This window comes from Taurulus bubalis (assembly GCF_910589615.1).
Source record: "Taurulus bubalis genome assembly, chromosome: 11".
NCBI lineage: Eukaryota > Metazoa > Chordata > Actinopteri > Perciformes > Cottidae > Taurulus > Taurulus bubalis.
In genome coordinates this window covers 25157686-25181743 of record NC_136599.1, presented here as the reverse complement: position 1 = coordinate 25181743, position 24058 = coordinate 25157686, and the positions used below count along the sequence as shown (strand labels likewise).

At 43.7% G+C, this 24058-nt stretch overlaps 1 protein-coding gene across 1 annotated transcript; it reads left to right on the top strand.

Moving 5' to 3' along the window:
* The first annotated feature begins 12837 nt into the window (after positions 1-12837).
* Positions 12838-22527, top strand: rbbp8l (retinoblastoma binding protein 8-like). Its single transcript, XM_079226602.1, has 14 exons — positions 12838-12874; positions 15232-15311; positions 15414-15456; positions 17006-17101; positions 17463-17575; positions 17787-17862; positions 18532-18716; positions 18814-18857; positions 19238-19299; positions 19602-20331; positions 20416-20512; positions 20607-20665; positions 20825-20969; positions 21297-22527. The coding sequence occupies exons 2-14, from the start codon at positions 15251-15253 to the stop codon at positions 21335-21337; spliced, it is 1752 nt and encodes a 583-aa protein (XP_079082728.1). The 5' UTR covers positions 12838-12874; positions 15232-15250; the 3' UTR covers positions 21338-22527.
* Positions 22528-24058: the final 1531 nt, after the last annotated feature.

Here is a 24058-nt window from a genome sequence, read left to right as displayed (position 1 = left end):
TGAATATGTGCGTAAATTAGCGTCGCTGCCATTTCCACATCACCTCATATTATCTTGAACAGGTAAACCGTCACTTTCAAGAAGAGATACATCTGATACATCACAACTTTGTTTATGCATATTGAAAACATATTCACATTGTTTAATACTTTATAATCCTAAGTAGGCTACACTTATCGGAGAGTCGAAGATTCAGGAGCCCTCATGTGGCACAAAGGTGTACTGCAGAAATACATGTTACATAATAAACAAATGCCGAAATTCAGCAATTCTTTTTTTGCGACCCAAATAAAATCTCTCGCGACCCACTTTTGGGTCCCGACCCAGTCTTGGGAATGACTACTCTCCAGTGAAGGAACCGCAACTGTGTGTGTTTTCTCATCCCTCCACGTTTCCCATCCTCATGCCTCTCCTTCCTCCGGCCTTTGATGTGCTTTTAAAGTGGCCCGCACTCCCTCTGCTTTCCCTCTCACTTGACAATTGTTTATTGGTTTTGAAATGGTCTTAGAGGACCTTACGTGTCTCTCAATGGCATACTTAGAGAGGGAATAACTGGCTTTGAAACCAAGAGAGAGTCAAATGATAGGAAGTGGAGGAGAGCCCTCCCAAAAAAATGAAGAAGCACAGCAGAAAACTCTTGAGGACTTTTATCTAGGTTCTTATGGTGCAGTTTGCTGGTTGGACATTACAAAGGCTGAAAATGATGCACAGAGAGCAAGAGAAGGGAGAAGGAAGAGAACGCAATGTGAAAGAGAGAAAATGCACAGGGTGGGAAAGACAGACATACAAGGAGAGAGAATGAGCGAGAGCGATGCGAGACCACCCAGGTGTCCTGCTCCTCGCTGCAGGAAGATGGATCGGTTTCTGGTGGGTCCACTGCCAGCTTCAGGTTTGATCCAGTGACTCAGCATCCACAACCCGGGTCCGATTGTTAGCATGTACATTGCTCCAGGATATGTTACCTCGCAGCGACGCCATGCCATGAAAAGATGCTGATGGACTTCAGCTGGAGCTCCTTCTTAAGTTGCTTTATTCAAACCTAGTTCCTGATTTGAGTGTTTCCCATCTGGCCAGATGCGTTGCATTCGAGCAGAGCAGTCAAGCCTCAAAAACGCTGGTTACTGCATTTCCCATAATGCAACCCAAGCCCAGAAATGACATGCAACACGTCCTTTTTTCACAGGAATGTAGATGCGTCGTTGCAGGGAAAGCACAGGTGTAATTCATAACATGAATTATGGCCCTGTTCCACTTCAGTGGGTCAGGGCCCTGGTGCTGCGCATGCCGGCTCACTGGAACGACGGTGACTACTTAATTTGACCAAATACACCCGTGTCTACCCTGCATACACCGACATACACCCCTTTAAAAGTGAAAGGAAGAAGAGCTCCATGGTGCAAATGCTCAAAGGTTTGTTGGTTTTAGGCCTCAACAGATGCATTTAGTCACTCTGGGAGGTTGGTGGCAAGTTAACCTCAAAGAATTGGATATTTTCATAGATTATTTTTCCAGTAATCAACACAATCTTTGCAAGTCAACACAAAACTTCTCTCTCTCTGCTTAACAATAGACACCATTGGTGTGCGTGTTACTCGTGCTATGCTTGTAGAAGAACTGCAGGTAGGGAGCCATGAGTTATTAGCAATAATAGCAATATATGTGTGGGCAGCAGTGGCCTTAAGGTTTGAGAAGTGCTGATATGAGCAGGGCATTCCTGAAAAAGAAAGTATTCCTCTCACTGTACAAATAATGTTAAAATATAATAGTGCAGAGTGCAAATTAAAAATGTAAGTGAAATCTTATCGTTAGAGTAATATTTACTTAATTCAGCAGCAGTCTAAATACAAATACGGAGGAATTATTCCAACCATAAATATCTACTATTTGCCATAGTAGTCATAAATGAGTAAAGTAAACTTTAGGTAAACCCGGCACACCCACACAGGTGTTTCCACTTATTCAGGCTGATTAGACCTCTGCTCTGGGTTCAGTTGGGTGGCGCTATACATGAACCAATAAGGGTGATCGATGTCTAAATTGTCCCGCCTTTACAGGTGCGATAAAAGCTAAGACCGTGAGGGAGATGTCAATCAAGCAGGGTCTATACACACCCACGCAGACCCGAGCCAACGTGTGATCAGGTAAAAGAGAAGCGCCGCATGTGTGGGCGGAGTAACCCGAGTTCACGCCATCATCCGATCAATCTGGACTGGCTTCATCACTACGATGTACGTGAAGTGAGCTGCTCGCTTTTTACTCCACCATTTTGAAGGTTCAAATCAAGAAAACAAATCCTCAGCATGTGACTGACTCTTATTTCACTCTTCCTTCTTCCCTGAACATCCTTCTTCCTCCACTTTTTCCCCTCTCTGAACTCTCTCTCCCTCACTTTCGCCTCCTGCACCTCTTCCCTCTCGTTCCCTTTCCTATCCCACTCTGCCGCCCAGCCTTCCCTCCCATCCCTCTCTCCTTCCCATTCCTCTTCCTTGCCATTCTCCACAGGTCCTTCCACCGATCATTTTTCAGCGGGCGGTTGTCCCTTATTGGCCCCTGAAGAGGCTAAGAAAACAGTGTGATGTGGGATCCTCATAGGACTAGATGGTGTAATTGCCTAATTGCTTTTTTTTCTTCTCTCTCTCTCCCGTCAGGGGGTTCTGCTTTATGTCAGGCAGGCAGGAGCCCGTAAACACTGGCCGGCTATTCCCAGCATCTCCCTCAATGTCACAATCTCGTGCGGTTTGATTGGCTCCACTCGGCGCCGGGGCCTATCGCTCATTGGCTCCTCCCAGGATGAATGGCCACGCTGACAGCCAATGGGGCCACAGCGGGGTGAGAAGGGGGAGCGAGAGAGTAAACAGCATTTTTTTCCTGGAGTCAGGGACACGCAGGGCTCCTCTTTGTTGGGAATTCCAAGCAATGTTTCCAGTTTTGGTTCCCAGGAGAGTTACAGGCGTTCAGCACTGTAACTCAACAATACGATGGGTTAGCAAAACCAGCAGCAGCCGGGGTTTGAGCCGTTTGTGTGACGCGGGGTCGGCGGTGAAGCATCTGAGGCATGAGAGTGTAATGTTTTGAGGGTCATTTTCAGGAACAATTACTCCTTGAAGACAAGGAGGGGCTTGGAGGCTGCAGGGTGTTACGTGAAGGCTGCGGCCTAGAAACAGGGCATAAATCAGGGCAAAGTCTCTCTATCTCGGCCCTCCAAACGCTCCCTCCACTCGCGCACACTCACTCCATCCAAGGCCAAGCAATCTGTTTGCTGAGGCTGAGTGAGAGAGGAGGAAGAGAAGAATGCCTAATGTTGGTCATCTCAAAGCCATCCCTTACCCCGCCTCTCTCGGTCTGTCTTCAGTCCATTCGTCTGGCTGGGGAAAAAAAAACATGTGACCGATAGGCTCTGTCTCTCTCAGGACCATCTGTCCATCTCTCTTAGCCGGAATGAAGACCGATGTGATCATCGCAAATGTTTTCGCATGGCCATCAGTTTTTTTACGTCAAACAGGAATAGACTGAGAGAAAGAGGGGGGGGGGGGGTAGGAGAAAAACACGGTAGCAGTATGCTTTTTATCAGCAGAGCCACACACACTAATCTGGGGAGGAAGCCTGCAGGCGTCCTGTCATGGAGGCAAAACGCACACAGGAAGCAGGCCAGTACAGACAGGAAGCCGGCGGCAACGGGGCTCGCACAGTCCGCCCGCAACAACGGCGTCTTATTGTAGACCACTGACACACAAACAAACAAATCAACTCAGGCTGGTGTCTGTCTCTCTGTCTGTCTGTCTGTCTGTCTGTGTGAAAATGTCTCCAGTCAAAGATAGCACGCCTGATGTGTTAACACGAGAGAAGGGGAGGAGGTTGTGGGAGTGGGACCTGAACCCTGAACCAGCGTTCTCTCTTTAGTTCGAAGAACGTCAATTTGAGGCACTAAAGATGTAACTGGGTGTCAGACAATGACGTTTGGTTGAAATCCATGAAGAAATAACACAGTATACGCAATATCAGCTGGGCCTTCTACCCTGCTAGCTGAGCCCAAAAAATAAAAAATCATGTTGGTTTTTCGGTTATATTTGCGATCAGTGTGAAAGCACTCGTTAAAAACTAACAACATTTAGAAATGAATGTATTGACGGCGGAATTAATCACACGAAGAACAAGACAAAAAGACCCGCGGTGTGTGTGTGTGTGTGTGTGTGTGTGTGTGTGTGTGTGTTCAACAGAGGAAGGACCTTGAGGTATCCTCAAACTCTCCGGTTCTTTCCTGTATTATTACTGTATACACTGACTATTGATAACCACATATGATAAAAACAAAGTTCACCTTCACGCACACACACACACACACACACACACACACACACACACACACACACACACACACATGCATATCAAGATCTGTGGTTTAGTACCATAAGACCTTGGAGACAGACTCACCTTATAAACACACACACACACACACACACACACACACACACACACACACACACACACACACATGTACACGTAGGTACACTCTCACCACGCACCAGGGTCCTATTCTCTGTACCTGGTTTACTGAGTTAGCTGGATAATTTTCAGGATAAGGTGATGCAGGTCAGGCTTTTCGGTTCTTCGAAGCAAGTTTAGATAAATCACCATAGCAACACATCAAAATCCCTTAACCTGCTCCAGAGTAGGTTTACTGAAATTCACTGGATAAGATGGCCACTCCCACCAGACAAAAAAGGCAGCTCCCTTCCTCATTGATGAAGGAGTGATAATAGTTATATTAGTTTTATAGGGAGAGAGTTCTTCCAGATCACCAGGATCCATCCTCACATCAGGATGACTTCCTGTACGCGGCGCTATCGATTCTCATCGAGTCGTACATTAAACACCACCGCGCAGCAGAGCATCGCTCGTCTCACAGACTGTATGCAGACTGGATCACAGAGTGTCTCACAGACTTCATCACAGTCTTTAGGTTTTTTTTGCGAGTGGTTCATGTTTGCACAGCGTCTGCGATGCGGAGAACATCGGGAAAGCCGCTGCATGCCGTGCTGTTTGTATCGTTTATTTAGCGCTTAAGATAGATGTGTTAAATCACTCATACTTATATATTATAAGGTACTGATCCGCCCATACACATATTCAAACTCCTATTATATGGTAATCTACACATACATGTATATATGCATACAGTACATATATATCCTCATAGGTATATATTATTGATTGATTTGGGTGATGAGGCACTTAAAATTAGCCGATACATTTTCCCAACACTTACGCATTAACTTGATATATTTGCGATGCTTATGTGACTCTAGCCCGACCAGCGGAGGCGGCGTTATGCTGCGTTTACAAACAGGAAGTGTTGCGAATATTCGCTACGCTTTGGATGTGAACGCACCATTAGACTTTGCCATGATTAAGGTCTTAAATTCATCATGTAGTCATGATCATCTCCTGCTCCTCCACGGAGAGAAAAGACGCTCTTTCTCTGAGTTTATTTAAAATTGTAGCGTTTGAAGATCATCGAATCTGTGTTCGACTCCTCCCCCTTCTGAAGAGGAGCGGGCACGCGCATTTATCCAGATGACTGACGTCTGGTTAGAATGAACGAGACTGTTTGAGGGCGGGTCAACCTTTAAAGAACCGGGAAAGCCTGGTGTCAATCATCTCGCTAATTTAAGATGGATAATAGGACATTTGATCGACTTTGTTGAACCACGTACGAAGAATGCCTCCCAGCTCAGTAATTGGCACTTTCCCTCCCTCTTCTTCCCTCCCTCCTCCCTCCTCTTTTCTTCTGCCTCATTATCGCACACTGTCCCTCTCTCCTCGGCCTCTTCCCTCTCTCTTCTCCTCCGTCTTGCTGGGGTTTGTAATATTTATCATACCTCTCCGCTTGTTTGAAGTCCCAGGTTTACTCATCGCTCTGGGTGGCCCGGGCCACGCTGCCAAATCTGGATGCTCTCTGGCTCGGCTGTCGAAGGGACACTATTATTCTCCGTCACATTAATATGCAGCGAAATTCCGTGTTTTATTTCTGTTCAGCGTGCAATGCAACAGGATGAAGCCACATGTTCTGGTTGTCTGGTACCTGCCACCGGCGGGGCGTCCTGCACACACTGTTTATCAACCAAACCATAGTTTTTCCGTTATGTTGGCCTCATTGGCCACACTTTAATATTGTGATGTTTAATATGGAACACAAATGAACCGTAGTAGATTATCTAGTCAATATTTTTAAATGGAACAAATGACTACAGACTATGAGAAAGGTGTTGATCATGAGAATGAAGCCACAGATGTTGAACCAACTCTGCAGTTCCCAGTTTCAGACGTCTTTCAGCTCAATGTTTTGGATTCAATATTTAATGAGCGTTTCAGACAGAGGGTGAACAGGTATATTCAGACAGACGGTAAGAGACAAATATTGTATTCATGTTCTAGTAGAAATCCGTATGAAGCTGAAAAATGTGATGTGTCCCCTTTATTAAAATGTACTTTTATGTTGAGTTGTCCTTCACGTCTCATATTATAAATTAAACTTAAAAAGTTAATTCATGACACAGAAAGGGACCAAAAAGAGCAAGGAGGGAAGAAGTATTGAAATAATAGTTCCTTTTGGGTGTTCAAAGGTGTGTGTGTGTGTGTGTGTGTGTGTGTGTGTGTGTGTGTCTCCTGGGCTACCCTACAGTGTGTACCTAAGCATGGGCACGGGTCCAGTGCACATACTGGAGTAGCCACGCAGCGCTCGGCGCTCCACTCTCCCATCAAAGGCTCCGCTTCAGTCCGCCACGCCCTGCTGGGCCCGTCTGAGTCCAATGGCCGAGCCTTAGTGACACGTGCACACCCGCAGCACGTGCACCGTATACCTGCAATCGCACACAGTGGTCAGCATGAGGGTGGCGGAATGGTGAGGTTCAATGCTGTCGTGCACACATTCAGGCATCGTGCACACACACAGGCCTTAATCTGCAGATCAGCTAGAGGACCGGCTGACCGGCTGGCGTTGGGAGAGACGGCCATTTCTGTCAGTGGATTTGTGGGCTGTGGTGTTAACTGTACTCGTGCAGTAATGGGCTAAATGCAAGGTGTCAGTATATATACCGAGACAGGATATATAGTATGTTCTAACAGAAACAAAGCCCCTTAAGAGGCACTGTATCATCATAAAAAGCTATGTGAAGGACCCTCCTGCAAAAAGCCACCTGCCTTTCCTCTGAGCTGTGTGTCTAGTAGGAGCAGTGCATATCATTCTTCTTTTTTTTCTTCTTCTTTTTCCCCAGTATGGCTCACACAAGCCCTGTGCACCCCAGTCAGAGATCTCCAGAGTGCACCTGTCAAAGCCTCGCTGAGCAGGCCAGATTTACTCCGTCAACCATTTACAGCCGTTCCAGCGCCTCCCATCACAGACATGCAACGGCTCGTCAGATTCATGGGCGGCCGTTCGTTTTGCCCGAGGTGTCCGGGCCCTCGCTGCCCGCCACGCTCGCCTCCCCCTGGTGCCTGACATGGAGAGGGCTGCGTAAACATTTATGCAGCAGTATTTTTTAAAGGCCCTCAGCAGTGTCTTGTAAATCTGCCCGCTGCTTTGATGTCTTATCTGTGTGTGTGTGTGTGTGTGTGTGTGTGTGTGTGTGTGTGTGTGTCTAACTATTGTTTACACTGCAAAAACATCTTACATGGGTTTTTTGTCCAATTACTAGTCAAAGTATCTCATAACGCTTAATATTAGACAAACACCTATAAAGCAACATTTCAGTGAGTTACAGGGATTTGTCTTTCTTGAATATCTTATTAAGAGAAGAATAAAAGTGCTACTTTTGAGCATATCCCAGCTCTCTTAGTAGGACTAAATAATATTTCAAGAAATCTTGCCAGGGAAGTTTTCACTTGTTCCACTGGCAGATTTGTTTTGACTTCATCATTCGTTTAGTTTCATTAATCTAATCACTTTGAAATTGTATTAAAAAAATGAATGATCAAATACATTTTTAATTATGTATTCATTTTAATTTTACTTGTAAGAGTCATCTCTATCCAGTGAGTGAAATATTGTAAATAATAATACATCGAAGGATTCATTATTCCTTTAAGAGTTGAGAAAATCAACTTACTTATTTAAGTAAATAACCCAAATAAAGATGATGGAGCTTATCCCTAACGGCAAAGTCTACAGTTTGACAACAAACCTTTGGAAATAACGGCAAGCAATGCCACAAAAGAATGAACATACATTGACTCTTTTTTTTTTATACAAAATGTAATTTCCTGAGACCTGGAGATGGTTTTCACAGAGTAAACTCATCTAGGTGGTCAATGTGACCGTCAGCTGCAGTGCCTCCTGTCAGAGTGCCCTTGAGCAAAGCGCTGGCCGTCCTGACAGTCACTCCAGCTGTGATTCAACACTCGGCCTCCAGAGTGAGATCAAGCCAGCAGCTGCACTGAGACACATTGCCCCTTTGGGGAAGCTTTCAACCACAGACAATTAAAGCATTGATTTTACAGTTGATTTCCTCTTGGAAGTGAAACAGATTAAATAAGTCAAGAAATTGTAATAGAAGTAGTGAAACAAAAACAAAATTCAAAACATGTTTCCTTGATATTCGCGGAGCAACTGTGACAATGTGTGATCGCTGCCCCTCAGGCCTATTGCCTCCTCAACAGATTTGTTAAACGCTGTTTACGCAACGAAGAGAGAGAGAGAGAGAGAGAGAGAGAGAGAGAGACTCCAGTGATTTACTGGCCTCTGAGTGTTTTAGTGATGGCTGGTGCAGGTCAAGGTAATGATCATAAATAAGAGGTGCAGGAAAGGAGAGGAGGAGAAGGAGTGGTGGGGGGAGAAGTGAGAGAAGAGGGCGGATGAACATCATAACAAGTGAGAGCTGGTGGATGAACCACATAACAAGTCCCAGGACGGGTTCAAATTCCTACGACTCACGTCATAATTTACCCATGAAGAGAGCCGTGAAAGTGGCAACTTGTAAATTGTTCACAACTGCAAATGTTTATACAGCACCGTCTCTTTGTGACCTTTTTATGGAACATCCGTAACATCATACATAATTACTGAATCTGAAAGTGGCCATTTGGAGAAAAGCATGAAGGAGATGAGTTTGGGAAAAATGTATTTAGAGTTCATTTTTGAACATAGGCATATTTCCTTGGTGGCAATCTGGCATTCGTAACTCAACATGTTGCTGGAGGCCCACTCTCCCTAACATTAATTAGGAATAAACAGTACAAGGATCGCTTGTGGAAATATCATTATGTTCTTACTTCCAAAGCATATGACAAAAGAGATGAGAACCCCCTTCTGGACATCATGAATGTACACTGGACACAAGGAGGTGGAAATAAAAATAGATGGTTGCATGATACTTCATGCTTAGTACTCGTGTCTCCCAATCTGAGGACTGTAGGATTAAAACCCTGCCAGGCTAGGCTCTACACAGGTGCTGCCTATGTGAATATAGAAACAAGAATAGCAATAATCTTATGTTCATAATTTGATATTGTTGTGAAACTTCTGTTCGCTTGATAACCTGGTTTATTTTATTAAAAAAATCCCCCCCAAAAACGTGTTTGAAGCAAAAATAAAACGTGTTTTTACTTCAATGTGCATGCAAAGTTTGTTGAACGTATCGGTGACAGTAAGACCGAGTTGTTCATGAACAGATCCGACTGAACGTTTCAAACCCAGACAACCCGGCAAACACACTTACACACTCTCACACCCACAGTCACGCTCTCTCAGACGTACCCATGGTCCGTGTTATTGTACCCAGAAGCCCTTGAGACAGACTCACCCTGTAAAATACACACATGTTCTGATAGGATTGTGTAGTTGCAGCTTTCTGTTTGTTCATGTTACTCATGTTCCTCTTGGATTGGCTGAGCTAAAGAACCTGAACTGAGTTGCACTGTACTCCCCCCCGCCCCCTTTATCAGTTTATGACTGCACAACCGAAAACTGGATGGAAAATAAACATTACACTTTACATTTACTTGGAAGCTGAACTGTGCTCAAGCAGTACAAAAACGGTGCAGCGTCCATAATACAATTATGAGTGGAACAATTATTCATGATTACTTTTTTTTGGGAACCTTGGGCATTCAATTCAATTCAATTCAATTTATTTTATAAAGCCCAACATCACAAATACAAGTTTGCCTCGGAGGGCTTTACAACCTGTACACATGACATCATAGTAAAAACCCTTTCACAGGGAAAAAAAGGGGAAGAAACCTGAGGGAGAGCAACAGAGGAGGATCCCTCTCCCCGGATGGACAGAAGCAATAGATGTCATGTGGCCAGAATGAATAACGTAACAGAGTTACAGCACATTCAATGAATGTGACAGAAATTATTCATATAATGAGTAGTAGGCATGATGGTAAACATTTTTTTAAGCTTTTTTCAGAATTTCATCAGACTTTGAAAGTGTTCAACTTGAGCAGTCAGAGGAAAGCTGCACGTGAGGAGTCTCTGCAGCAGAAGGGGAAAGAAGGACAGCGATAAATTGCAGGCTTGACCTTTCACCCCCGGATCCTCCTGTATACACTCCACTCAGCGGTCGCATGCTTCCCAAACCACCCAAACTGCTTTCCCCGTCTGCGAGGAGTCATTCAGTACGAGCGCCGTCTCAGTGGCGTATGGGAAAGTTATGGGTCGTCATAGACGGACCTGCCTCAAAAATATTCTGCTTTCATCAGACCCTTCTGCTGCGAGGTTCAACTGGGCCCTCTGGTGGAGGAAAATAAAACCTCCACTTTTAAATGAGGCATTCAATTCGGGTCAACTTTATTGGCATAGTGGAGGAGAAGTTCAGAATTTGGACTAAAACTAGAATATTTTACTTTATTACACCAACCTTAGCTTCCCTTTGTTGACAGCCATTCCACATGAGTCTCTTTGTGGTCGTTGTGCATATCTTTGAAGCAATTGTGTGTCTATTTGTGGTCATTTTGTGTATCTTTTTAGTCATTTCCAATGTCTTTGTAGCCAATGTGCGTCTCTTTGGAGTCATGTATAGCCTTACTTTGTACTTATTTTGCATCTCTTTGTAGTAATTGGGCATCTCTGTGTGGTCGTGTTGTGTCTCTTTGTAGTCATGTATACCCTTACATTGTTATTGTTATTATTTTACTTCTTTGTAGTAATTGGGCATCTCTGTGTGGTTGTTTTTTGTCTCTTTGTAGTCATTTTCTACTTTTTTGGGGTCATTTCGTGTTTCTTGCTGGTTGCTGTATGACTCTTTGTAGTCATTTTGCGTCACATTCTCGTCATTGTATGCAACTTTGTGTTTGTTTTGTGTATCCTTTGTGGTCTCTTTGCTTCTCTTTGTGGTAGTTTTGTGTCTCCTGAAAGTCGTTTAATTGACTTTCCGACAAGAGATGTTGTCAATTCAGACAGAGGTTCGGGCCTGTAGGGCCTGCAGGGCCTCCCTGACCCGTTGGACCCAGCGCCCAGTCGGCCCACTCAGTAATCTAGTCAAGACATAGTAATGAAGTACATGCCTGTCCTGAGAATATCACTAAAACTACATCCATCCAACCCTCTTGTGCCTCCTTTAATGCTCTCCTGCGTTCTCTCTTGTGTGTGCGTGTGTGCGTGTGTGTGTGTGTGCGGTGTGTGTCCGTATCCCCATTGTTCATATAAGTCTTTATTGCCACTCACACATTTCCATATAGTAATTGTACTATTATCATTTTGGTACATTCTGTACTCGTGACGTCTGCTGCGTGTCCTTCCGTCCCAGAGGGACTCCTCCCTTCCTCTATCTTCTCGTGTTTCTGTACATGTATCAGCGAACGCTGAAAATGGAAACGTGTAATCTTCATCTTCAGATATTTACGATACCTGCGACAACAAGGAGTGGTGGTTTGAGCGAAGAGAAAGAGGATGACGAGGGAGATGCCACCCGAGCTCCGTCCAGCCGGTTGTGTGGCATCTGGTTCAGGAATCAGGAAATGCCGTTTTTCTAATCAAGCATCATCTATCAAGTGGAGCTTCATGGACAAAAAGTACACACTTCTATTGTCTGCTGTGTTTCTAGCGAATATACATACCTGACCACAGTCACCGTGTCCACCACACCCTGCCACGGCTTTGTGGCTCTTTTCACACACAGCCTATACGGCCTATATGTGCCGTATATTGTAAGTTCAGAACTCAAGATATGGTTTGTTTCTTATTCAATTGGAACAATTTACAATAAAAGTATTACCACACTCCCATTGTGTGACAACAACCAGCTTAGTTGTTAATTGGGAGCGTTAATGTTCGGGACATAGTTATTCAAATTCCACGGTCAAAGGGTTATTATATTTCATGTTATTTAGCCTTTTTCTTTCCAAGATATTCCCACTGAGATTTAGCACCAAACTGAACTAAACTTAAAACAGAACTTTCTCATGAATACATATGTGATCCAAGTATCATGACTCATGCCAGTATTTTAAGTGTATTTATGAACAAATAATAATAATAATAATAATAATAATAATACAAAAAACTGAAAACCTCTTCCTCGCTAACTTGTGAATTCAACGACTGCCAGCTTGTGCATCACATGTTTGTGTTTCCCAATCGGCTTTGTCCTTCTATCCCCAGGGCTTTATGGAGCCGGTTTGGCCGGTTACGCGGGATTTCAGCAGGAACAGGAAAATCAAGGGAGAACTTGCCCGGGCCTCGGTGTTTGTGTTCCTTTAGGGGACGACAGCTCCGACCGGTTTTCTGGGGTGGAGAGATGAGAGAAGGGCAGGTTGTGAGGCGTTCTCCCTCACCTCATTATCCTCTCCTTCTCTTCTCTCTCTGTCATTCCTTGCACTCGACCTATCTCTGGATCGCAAGCGAGCTGAGAGGAGTCCCCGTATGTCCGAGGTAAGTTTCCAATGATTCAGCTATGTTGTTGCCTCGAGGGTCGGTTGAGTCTGGGCGGCTGACAGGTAGGTCGGGGAGACGCAGGTATGTGTGCCTGGGAGGGAGGTCAAGGACAGGGGCTGCGTTCAGGAAATGACCCTGACCTCATCAGGCCTTCCATGCTCATTGTGGGAGTTTTAAACAAGGTTAAACAAAAATTACCGAAGTCTATATGAATAGATATACAACTGCTTGTGTGTGTGTGTGTGTGTGTGTGTGTGTGTGTGTGTGTGTGTGTGTGTGTGTGTGTGTGTGTGTGTGTGTGAGTGTGTGTAGGGTGGGGCTCATACAAGTGTCTGTCCTCATTTATTGTTATCTCCACACACATTTATCGGTGGTTGTCGCAGTTTAAAAAAATTGAACGAGCGACAAGTGACAAGCGTCACTCTCCGCCCAATGAGAGAGTCGTTTTGTTTGTAGAGCCCGGCTGCTGCCTTTTGCGTTCGGAGCAGCATCGGTCGGTGTTGTTGCACGACAACTGAACGCTAAAAGCGCTACGAGCGGCTCAAGTTTGGGTTTTTTATTAGAGTGTGTACGGGACCGAGCACGCTAACCAGCTAGCCCCGACCCGTCTTGTAATAACCAATTGTACCTCTGGAGGCGACAGTGAGTCTCTGTAGCGGCCCGCCTGTCCTCAGTCCAACACGAGAGGACGAAGAAGTGGCGCCGCCCCGAGGGCTCGTCGATAATCTCATACATGGTTCACGTACATTTTGATAGTTTGTTTATTAGATATAATCCAGCGTGGGAAAACGTCCCGCTCCACCCCACCCACCCACCCACACACACACACACACACATACACACACACTCACACACAGCGCGGGAGAAGTAGCTAAACCCCAGTTTGCAGCTAGCTTGCATTCAGCTAGTGCAATCACCCAGCTGCGGGGGTTTGGTCCCAGTATAGACAAACGTGTTGTTGCCGCCGTCACACTGGCTACGCTTGTAATACAAAGTATACACAGCGAAAACAAACTGTTAAACAGTAACAATTTGTGCGTGCGTGTGAGTGTGTGAATAATGATGAGACCGCAGAGCAGCCACAGGAAGGCAGGCAGGTCTTTTCTTGCTCTGCTGATCTGAACGGCCTGACGCATCCTGACATGTCGGGAGGGCCGGATCAACTGATCCAAACCATACGTAGAATACGTTAATTTGTGCTTCTGTGGGTGATCACGTGTGAGCAGGAGCAGAAGACACACATTGGGGGTTTCAGACAAATCAACGAGCGATCTCTTTGCGGCACGCGGCTGTTGCACGTGTGCGTGCACGCATCTCGCACGCGGTGAGAAGCTGTGGTGCGTGCCCTGGGAACACAGGCTGCAGGGTTGAGTGCCAGGCCTCACAGGACCAGTCGAGCCAGTTTTTAATCTTCCTTGATATAAGGCATTCGTGCGGCGGGGACGGCTCATGAAAGCGGTGCCGAACGTCCACAACGCGCAGATCCTCGGGCTACAACGCCCAAGCTCTTGATAACTCTGACTGATTTATTGTGTTTTCATTCCACGATCTGTCTGAAGTGTGAATACTGTGTTGGATTTAGGATGTGTGAAAAGTTTGTACATTTCTGTTTCAGATTAAAACTACAGGTGGCAAGGTAAAAAAAAACATTACGAAAAGATATCAGCACGAGACTTCCCTGGTTGATCACTTACATGAAGATAATCATGTTATGCATATGAGGCATGATCTTATCAAATATGTGATCATTTGCATACATATCCAAAACAGAATTCCAAACATTGGATGAAGCAACATTTCATGTTAGAGTCAGAGGTCTTCATGAAGGGACATTTTGACATCTCTTCGTATCACTCCATAAAAAAGAAAATACTGTCGAAAATCATTGAAAGTGTTTTCTATAAATCAGTCTATGAATTATATAAGATCAAACCCCTCTGTGAAACCCTGCAGAATATAGAGAGGAATGAAACTGGAAGGTCCGTGCATGAGAGCTGCTGAAGAGAAGGTTTGAGTCTGAGAAAAAACTCATTTGGAGAAATCGGACTTTCAATATATGTTTCGTAAAATAAACTAATATCTACATGACATTTTCCGAGTTGATTACTTACAATAAGACAATACTTTTTATTATTATGTTTTGTTATGTTTAAATATGCAAATTAGGCATTATCTTCTGAGAATTTAGAGACTTCTACAGGCTCAAATAAAGAAAGTAGTCAAATAAACACATAGATATGTATTCTGGATGTTTTCTTTCCGCGAGTCTGAAAGAATTTATGGAGAATAAATAGTACAAGTCCAACATGGAACATGGAAGAAACCTTTTCTGTCTCTTTTCTTTTGTTGTACAGTCAGACTCAAAGTCTTGCAATGGAATGCTTCAACAGCCTGCTCATCAAACTGCGGGAGCTCCACGACCGAGAAGTGGAGGGTAAGTGGAAATCATGGAAACAGCAGAAATAAAAGAGAGCGACAGCTGTAATATCTCATATAATTCCTGAAAAATATAACCAGGTGTGTTCTTGGTTTTCAGGGTGGCAGGGGAAAATCCAGGAGGTGTCCAACAAGAAAGGCTGGTGAGTGAACGGTTCACCTCGCCGAGGTCTCTGCATGATCATGTTTAGACAACACTGACAAGACTTTCAGGTTCGGGTGTGCGCAGGTCCCACCACTCGGGGCGCTGTGTGGACCAGCTGGTCGGTCCGGGTCATGTTCGGCTCATGGAAGCTCATGTTGCAACAAGTCATTCAGTCTGGTGCTGAGTCACACAATCTTTCTTTCGTTTCCACTTGGAACAGAGAGAAACAAGAGTGGTGTTATTTGAGATTCCTGTTACAACTGGGAGTGAAACATGTTCCCACTAAATGCCAGCCTGTCTTTTTGTTCAACCTGGATCCTCTCTTCCCATGAGTGAGAGCTCATTGCATTGGAGTGCAGAGAGTGTTCTCCAAAAGATTTCAATGACATCCAAACTTAACCCGATTCATTAACTTATTAGGATGGATTGTCCTCGTCCACATGTACAAATTGTTGGTCAAGTCTACAGATTGTGTCATAACCGGTCTAACCTCATGCGGCTCAGGAGATTAGACCGGGTCTGTTTATCACTGGAGATAATTATAACACTCGTCATTGTTCTCAATGTGGTTTTGATCCCATTACATTGATTCGTAGTTATCTCTTAATGTGGGCCCTTGATCCCCGAGGTTGGATTATGTTGCAGCTGTTTTCAGGCCTTGACAGTCAACCTGGGTTGCCAGGTTGTCATTGTCAACCATTTTGAGAAATTGGCCACCAAATCATGGCTTTTGGTTGCCAAGTAGTGACAATAAACAGCAAAACAAGCAACCCAAAATTAAAAACATGCGTTATATTTGTGAGTGAATTTTAATTCCGGCATCACATCCACATAATGTTTTAAGGAATACCACAAAATGATCATTTATATATTCATTACACGCACAAGGTCTCAGTAAACAGTAAAAATATATCAAAACATCAGTTAAAAAACACAGGTTGGTCTGAAAGTGTCGAACATACTATTTGGTTCCAACAAGTTGCTGTTGAGCGCTGTTTTTTACTGAACTTGAAAAGTCCAGTTTTTCTCTTCCCTGCATTTTATCCTCAGGGCAGTAACACAAATGGATTTCACTTCCAGTTCTTCTTGTTTTTGGTTGCATCTTTTTGCCAAATATGTTACTATATTTATTATGGAGTTTCTTCTTTGTGTTGGTGCCTCTGACTGTCTCTGTATAAATAGATTGTGTGATTTCTCCCACACTAAAAGTCTCTTTCTAAAATCCACCCTCATCTACAGGGTTTTGAGCATGAACTTAAACTCCTTTTTCGTAATAATTCTTCGAAAATTTGGCATAAAAGAAAAATTCTGAACGTGGTCACACTTTTTTTTAAATCGTGGGTTCTTGATACTTTTACTTCTATGAATGAAAAGAGGAGTGTAAATGTGGAAGCTGATGCTGAAATGCAGCAACAACATTGCAACTAAAAGCATGATTTGTGTGTGTGTGTGTGTGTGTGTGTGTGTGTGTGTGTGTGTGTGTGTGTGTGTGTGTGTGTGTGCGTGTGTGTGTGTGTGTGTGTGTGTTCTCTGTGTGCATGTAACAGTGATACAAAGCGAATGGAGGACCTGTTTTCCAAAAACCAGCAGATGAAAGAACAGCAGAGAATACTCACCGAGAACATCAAGACACTGGAAAACAGGTACAGTTAGGTACAGTTAGGTCAAATATATATATATATATATATATATATATATATATATATATCCTGTATATGTATAAACATAAGTTGTCGAACAAGTACAGAAGAGGCCACAAACACAGTAATGTCAACACCACAGCAATCGTGTGCTAACATTAGCCTCCTCCAATGAGGCTGCGGCAATGCTTCAAAATTCAACATTTCATTTGTAGAATATGTCACTTCCTCTTTGAAAGGTTAGGTAGTCTGGCTCTATCGGACTGTAGAATGTGTCTTTAGGTGCGCTGGGCGCTGCATTTCGTACCTGAGCTTTAAGATGACATGAGTTTCTGGTGTGCTGTGTTTCCTGGTGCTTGTGTAGGCTGAGGGCGGGGCTGTGTGACCGATGCACAGTGACTCAGGAGGTCGCCAAGAGGAGACAGCAGGAATTTGAGTCCTCTCAGATACAGAGCATCCAGCACATCACTCTACTAGGTATTCTGTTCAAATCAACCTTTCAACCATTGCTGATCCATCGTTTGCCTCTAATGGCACTCTCACTTTTCCCCATTCCTTTCTTATCTCTTATGCTGCTTCTGGCATTTGGCACGACTTTTGTTTCAACCTCCCATTTGTGTTTTGTTCCTATCCCCCCAAAAGATCCAATTTAAAGTGCTCTGATCATGTCTCATGTTCTGTGTTGCAGCGGGAGAGATGAACAACCTGAAGAAGGAGAACAAGCAACTGAGAGACGAGCTCAGGAGTATCAGAGCAGCACTCGAGTGAGTATGGCGAATAAGCATGGAAATAGAATGAGAGGACAACGGACAAGTCAACGTTTTTTTTCAAGGAGTCAGTTTTGACGGATGTAGCCAAAAAAACGTTTTCCCAGAAACCTACATTGGAAAAGAGGCTTCTGGAAATGTGATGATCTTTGTTGTTTTGCCCTTTTTTTTAAATCATTAGATCCATAGAGTTGTAAAATGCACTAAGCCAGAGTTATTTCCGTCGGCATAAGGAAACGGCGTTCAGGTGAGCAAACTGATATGAGCAGTTGGTAGGCGGGGTTAAATAAAACGCTAGTGCACTTCCTCTCTGGGTCATGGACGCAGAAGATCGCCTGTAGATCATGTTGAAAATGGCCGCCACTTTAGACCTACCTGCTGTGTTGAATTGAATGGATACGTCCGTTGTGCTCTCACACCATTTTTATTCGTGTGAGTCAACTTCAACTCTTTTTCAAATGTGTGATTTATCATTTCTCAATAATTGTAGTTAATGCAGCGAATATGTGACCACTATTTCTTTAGTTTTTGTTGTATAAATGTAATAGTTTGGTCTGAGTTTTTATAACCACCTTGCATAGCTTATATACATCAAAACATCTCCCTGTAAAACTCCAAGTGGTTGACAATTTCTCACACACCAATCGAGCAACATTGTGTGTGCAGCAAATGCCCCAGTGAGCACTCCAACAGCAGCAGCAAAACCACAGAGGTCAAGGCAAACAGCTCCCATGACCTTTCACCCTCTTTTGGACCTCTGGCCCTCGTCACTCAGGCCACCAGCAGGGCCAGTAGCCAGCCAGCAGATGGCAGTGTTGCAGCGAGAAATGAGGCAGACCAAAGAGCTGAAGGTGAGGATGACATGAAGAAGAGCTGGGAGGAGGATATGTGTGTCCGATTATCACTTGCTCATTCTTACATGACGTTCTTGTTTGTGTTCCATCACAGAAATTGAACAGAGACAATTGAGAGGGATGAACAGAAGCTACTTTGTAAGTTTCTAAATTCTGAGTTACCTCAGAGGACCACTCTCATATTTAGCCTAGCTTAGCATACAGTCAAAAGTTGAAACCGATGGAAACAGCTAGCCGGCAAAAACATCCACCTATCTCTCAATAACACGGTGTTTCTCCTTTTTGTTTAATCCTCAAGAAGTGTAAAAACAAATAGGGCTTGTTTCTAGTCTTTATGCTAAGCTAAGCTATCTTTCTCCTGGTTGTAGTTTCATATTTAGCGTATCAAACTCTTATTGAGAGAGTCATTTTTTTGTTTTTGTTTCCAAAATGTCAAACTGTTACTTTAATGTATGTGATTAAGGATACCTGCAAATATGGTCATACCTTTTTCCTTCTGCCCCTTTCCACTCTCACAGGAGTCATACAAGCCTCTCTCCTGGAGGACGGAACAAGGTGTCACCCATCTCGGAGAGAGGAGGTGGGACACAGAGACATGGGAAATAGCAAAAAACTAAAGATGTTGTGCCACTATATGAACAATGGAAATATGGATCAATGAATGGAACAAATCAGTGATTGGGTGTGCTGGAATTTAAACAAAGAATTGTTTTGGGAGCCAGAAAAGAACAATCAGTCAACTTCAAAAGCCGATATTAAAGATTTAAATTGTGTTGTGGAAAATGTAATCATATTACTATTGCTAACTAATGCATTACTGCCTTATTGCACAGACAGTTTAACCTCTACATATCTGCCTGGCCTCTGTTTCTCAAAACTTAGAGTCCAGAGTGTTGAAGGACCGGACCAGCGATGCACCATAGCTCCTCAAGCTCTCCTTCTTAAGACCTCTTCTTCCTCGACCGGTGGAGATGTGAACCCCAGGGGACATGTGCTCCATGCTCCGGTCCCCTGCCGTCCTCAGCCAATCAAGAGCAGCCCTGTTACTTTCCCCTGGCCCGTATCTGAATCCTCAGGCTGGGTTACCGCAGCTGCTCCCGGGACCAGCCTAGTGCAACCGCCTCCCAAGCAAAACCTGCCACGCTTTCCCAACCTGATCCCAACTAGCCAACATGCCAGCCCGATAAGGCAGGTTTTGGGGTCTCCCTGGCACAAGCAGAGCGCCGTTCAGCCCCCTGCCAAAGAACCAACTGTGGTGTTCAGGTTGAGAAGTCTGCCAGAGCATGTCGAGCCTCAAACTAAGCCCCAAGAGAAAAAGGGAATCCCGCCTACCAAAACTGAAAGGGTCTCTGCAGAAGGGCTAAGAGAGGTGAACGACGGGCCTCTGGACCTATCGGATCGAGGAAAGTCCAAATCCAGAGATGATTCGCCCTTGTCCTTACATGGTGGAGAGAGAGTACACATGAGCCCTGACATGGATGGGAAGGCAAATCTATCTTCACCTGGAACGGTATCATCACCTTCTCCTGTCGTTCCTCCCTCGTGCTCCTGGACTTCTAGCCCACCAGTAAAACTAGAAGAGGAAGAGTCTACCAGTGACCATAACCACAAGGTAATTTGTCTTGGCAATCGAATCAAAAGAAATACTAAAGAGGAGATACACATGCTTCATGGTATGATGGTCTGGTCACGACAGGTAATCAAAGAGCAGGAGCAGAGAGAGGAGCGGAATGGAAAGACCGACCAAAGCAACATGAAGAAGGTGCCCATCCTCACGATATCATTACGTCCAGGTGAGGAGTTAAGATTCATACGGCCGTGTGTGTTCATGCGTGTGCTTAATTTTCACAGTGGAATAATAATAGTCTGGTTTCATGTATCTCATAGTTGTGGTGCTGGAGAACATGAATTCTGCTCTCCAAGAATCCTTATCCTCAAACGGCAAGGTGAGGTCATTCAAGCCACCAAAGCAGACACAGTTGAGACCGTTTTGTCATGTGTCAAATGTCCATGTGAACATATTTGCTGGCTCTAGCTCTTTTTTCCCCTTGAAACGGAGCTTCCTTTCTTTTGTAAGCCCTTGTGCTTCCTCTGCCTCGTCACAGACGCCGTCACCAGCAGCCGGGCCAGGAAGCAGCTCTGATGAGCCGGGCGAGGAGGGGAGCGCGTCAGGACAAGAAAGCAACCACGGCCGCAAGAGGAAGAGGGCATCTGTGGAGACGGAAACCGACAGAGACTCGGAAACAGACCGTAGGCATTGGTTCACATTTCAAGTCCTCGTGTGTCTTTCCCCAACTCCCCGACTCAGAATCTGATTGGTCAAGCTTTCCTTATCATCAAATCACGTAGATCGATACTAAGCGTCGGCTCAATTATGAGTAAAATCTGACATTCATGACCTATATGGCCTAAATGGAATGAATCATACAAATAACATGTATTATTATTATTACACATTCATGGAAATTAAACACAATTATAATGATAATGTGTTATATTGCAAATGCACAGTATTTTAATCCACACAACCAACTCTTGCCAAATGTTTTTTTAACAATTCCTTTTTCTTCCTCACAGACATCCATCGGGAGAGGAAGACCAAGATCACAGTGAGCTGATACTACATTGACTCATAGTGTTGCGTCCAGCAGACGCACAGCAACATGTGGAGTGTGTGTTGTGTCCACCTGACAAATCCAACATTCACTTTATGTCATTTGCATGGACATTAATATTCTGTTTAGTTTCAGGATATTCAAATAGTGATTTCATGAGATGGAACAGTTGACATCTCGTACCATATAGTGTTTGCAATAAATGGTATGTCCAATTCCTGCTCACATAAATCTCAATGTGCTACTTTGGACATTCCAAATGGAACCAGTGTTTTAATGCCAGCATCATATTCTCTTGGTTATTGGGAATTTTTTTTAACAGCACAAATACCATTTCCATGAAATCACTAAATCATGATCAATCCAATCAATGATGAAAATGAGAGTCTCTCTTTAGACTCTCACCATCTGAATAAAACATTTAAAGGCAAATATGAATATGCATGTATAAGCACACATTAGCATCCTGTTCAGCAACTCATAGTTGTTTGTTGGAGAACTGAAACATGATCATGCTTAAAAACACAGACTTTTGTAACAGGTGCCCAGTCACAGTACACAAGGTAGAACTCACACTGACATTACTGTCACTGCATGGCTATTTCTGACACAGAGCCACCACTCCCCTCCTAAGTGAAAACCCAGAAGAAAAAAAACATGTTCCTCTTTTCATTTTCAGAATGCACATATTTTGCAAGTATTACCTTTCCGTTCACAGCTGTAACAGCTTGTGTAAGCCGGGTGGAAGCGATTAAAAACACAGTGAGCTGAAAAACCTACACTTTTGTGGTACTGTACCGTTAAAGTCAATATGTCCATATTGTGTAAATATATAAGCTAGTTTTTGATGGTGGTGCCACAATCGATAGGAAGAATCAGTCAATTTACAAATAAATGTGATTGTTATTTTTCAGTCCTTTTTTGTGCATTTTTTATTTTCCTGTGTGTGAAAACCTGTGCAGCCGTAATGCTGTTTTATTGATTCTAGTTGTTCTACCATGTCTCTAAAGCCATTAGAGTCCATTAAGCACAGCACTTGGTCAACGGTCACTGGACAACATAGCCTTCCCCTGCCATTTGTATCTCTCAGTTAATTAAAATGAGATTGACTGTATTGTATAGCGTGCTCTGGCTTTTACAGTATGCTAATCCATCTCCATAAATGCTGTATTGTTGTGTGGCCTCAACAGAAATGTGGTTGTAGTTTTTTTCTATTGGTACAACATATACTCTTAGAAACTTTTGTCTGAATGCACTACTTCTCATGTGGAATATACTTCTGCTTTTGAATGTTACTTCCGTGGCTCCCTGCTGTACACATACTGAAGTGTGAATAACCCCCAGTGAATAATGCTGAGTGTTCTGGGAAATATAAGTAACATCATGTGTGACGTTTTGTTCATTATGCAAAACGGTTGCGGTGCGATGAACAGGGGCGAAGAAACCAGTAGAAACCATCAATAGTTTGTGGTGTGATACAACTGTAATGTTACAGGAAATCATCTCAGTGGTCAGATTCTTGTAAAACCATTCTATTCACAGATACAATTTACATAAAGAAAGATTTTTAGGTAAAGTTATAATCTATTAATGATTGCAATAGTGCAGAGCATTTCCTCAACTCTATTCAAGATGTACCTACATGACATTTGGTTTATGTTCACATCTCCACCCACAGGATGTGACTGACAGTGTGAACTGTTGACCAAAATTATGCCAATCGTATTTTGTGGAACATTAATACAAAAAATGTTATTATTTGTAATAATAATAAAAACACAATGTCAAGCGAGGCAGAGCCAGAGATTGTACAAAGTCATTGTGTTGCAAGTCACATCAAGTCTGGCTTTAAAGTACTGAGACAAGAACAACAAGTAAGTTAAGAAAGGCAAGTCCCAAGTCAAGAAGAAGACACAAATAAGGAACAAGACACAAAACCAAGGCCCAAGTCAAGAAGAAGACACAAATAAGGAACAAGACACAAAACCAAGGCCCAAGTCAAGAAGAAGACACAAATAAGGAACAAGACACAAAACCAAGGCCCAAGTCAAGAAGAAGACACAAATAAGGAACAAGACACAAAACCAAGGCCCAAGTCAGGAACAAGACCCATTTAAAAACCAGTCCAGAGTCAAGAACAAGATCCAAGAGTCCCAAGACAAGACCCAAGTCAATAAGAAAGCCCAAGTCAAGACCAATACCCAAGTCAATAAGAAGACCCTATAGTCAATAAGAAAGCCCAAGTCAACTAGAAGTCCAAAGTCAGGAACAAAACCCAAGTAAAAAAACAGTACAGAGTCAAGAAAAAGACCCAATCAAGTTCTAGTCCAAAGACAAAAGGAGTCCCAGGTCAAGAACAAGACCCAAGTCAAGAAGAAGACCCAAGTTGAAATTGGGAACCAAATATCTTCCATAATAAAATGTCAAATTGAGCTCAATCCTCTTCTATGTATCCTAGGCCTACACGCTGCCTCGCCTGTATTAAACAGACATAAGAGAATCCTCAGTCGTCTATGGTACGGCGCTCGATTATCCATCATGCAGCATTGGCTAGACAGCACCACACCATATGTCTCTAGTTGGCTTCACAATGTCCTACAACTCACACCATTGGAAAGACTCACACATGTTCTCCAAGGAGACATGAACAGGTGTTTTTCCATCTGGAACCCTTTTATGAATTTTGTTGGTGAGGACTATGCCGAAACCATACGAAGAGGCTTT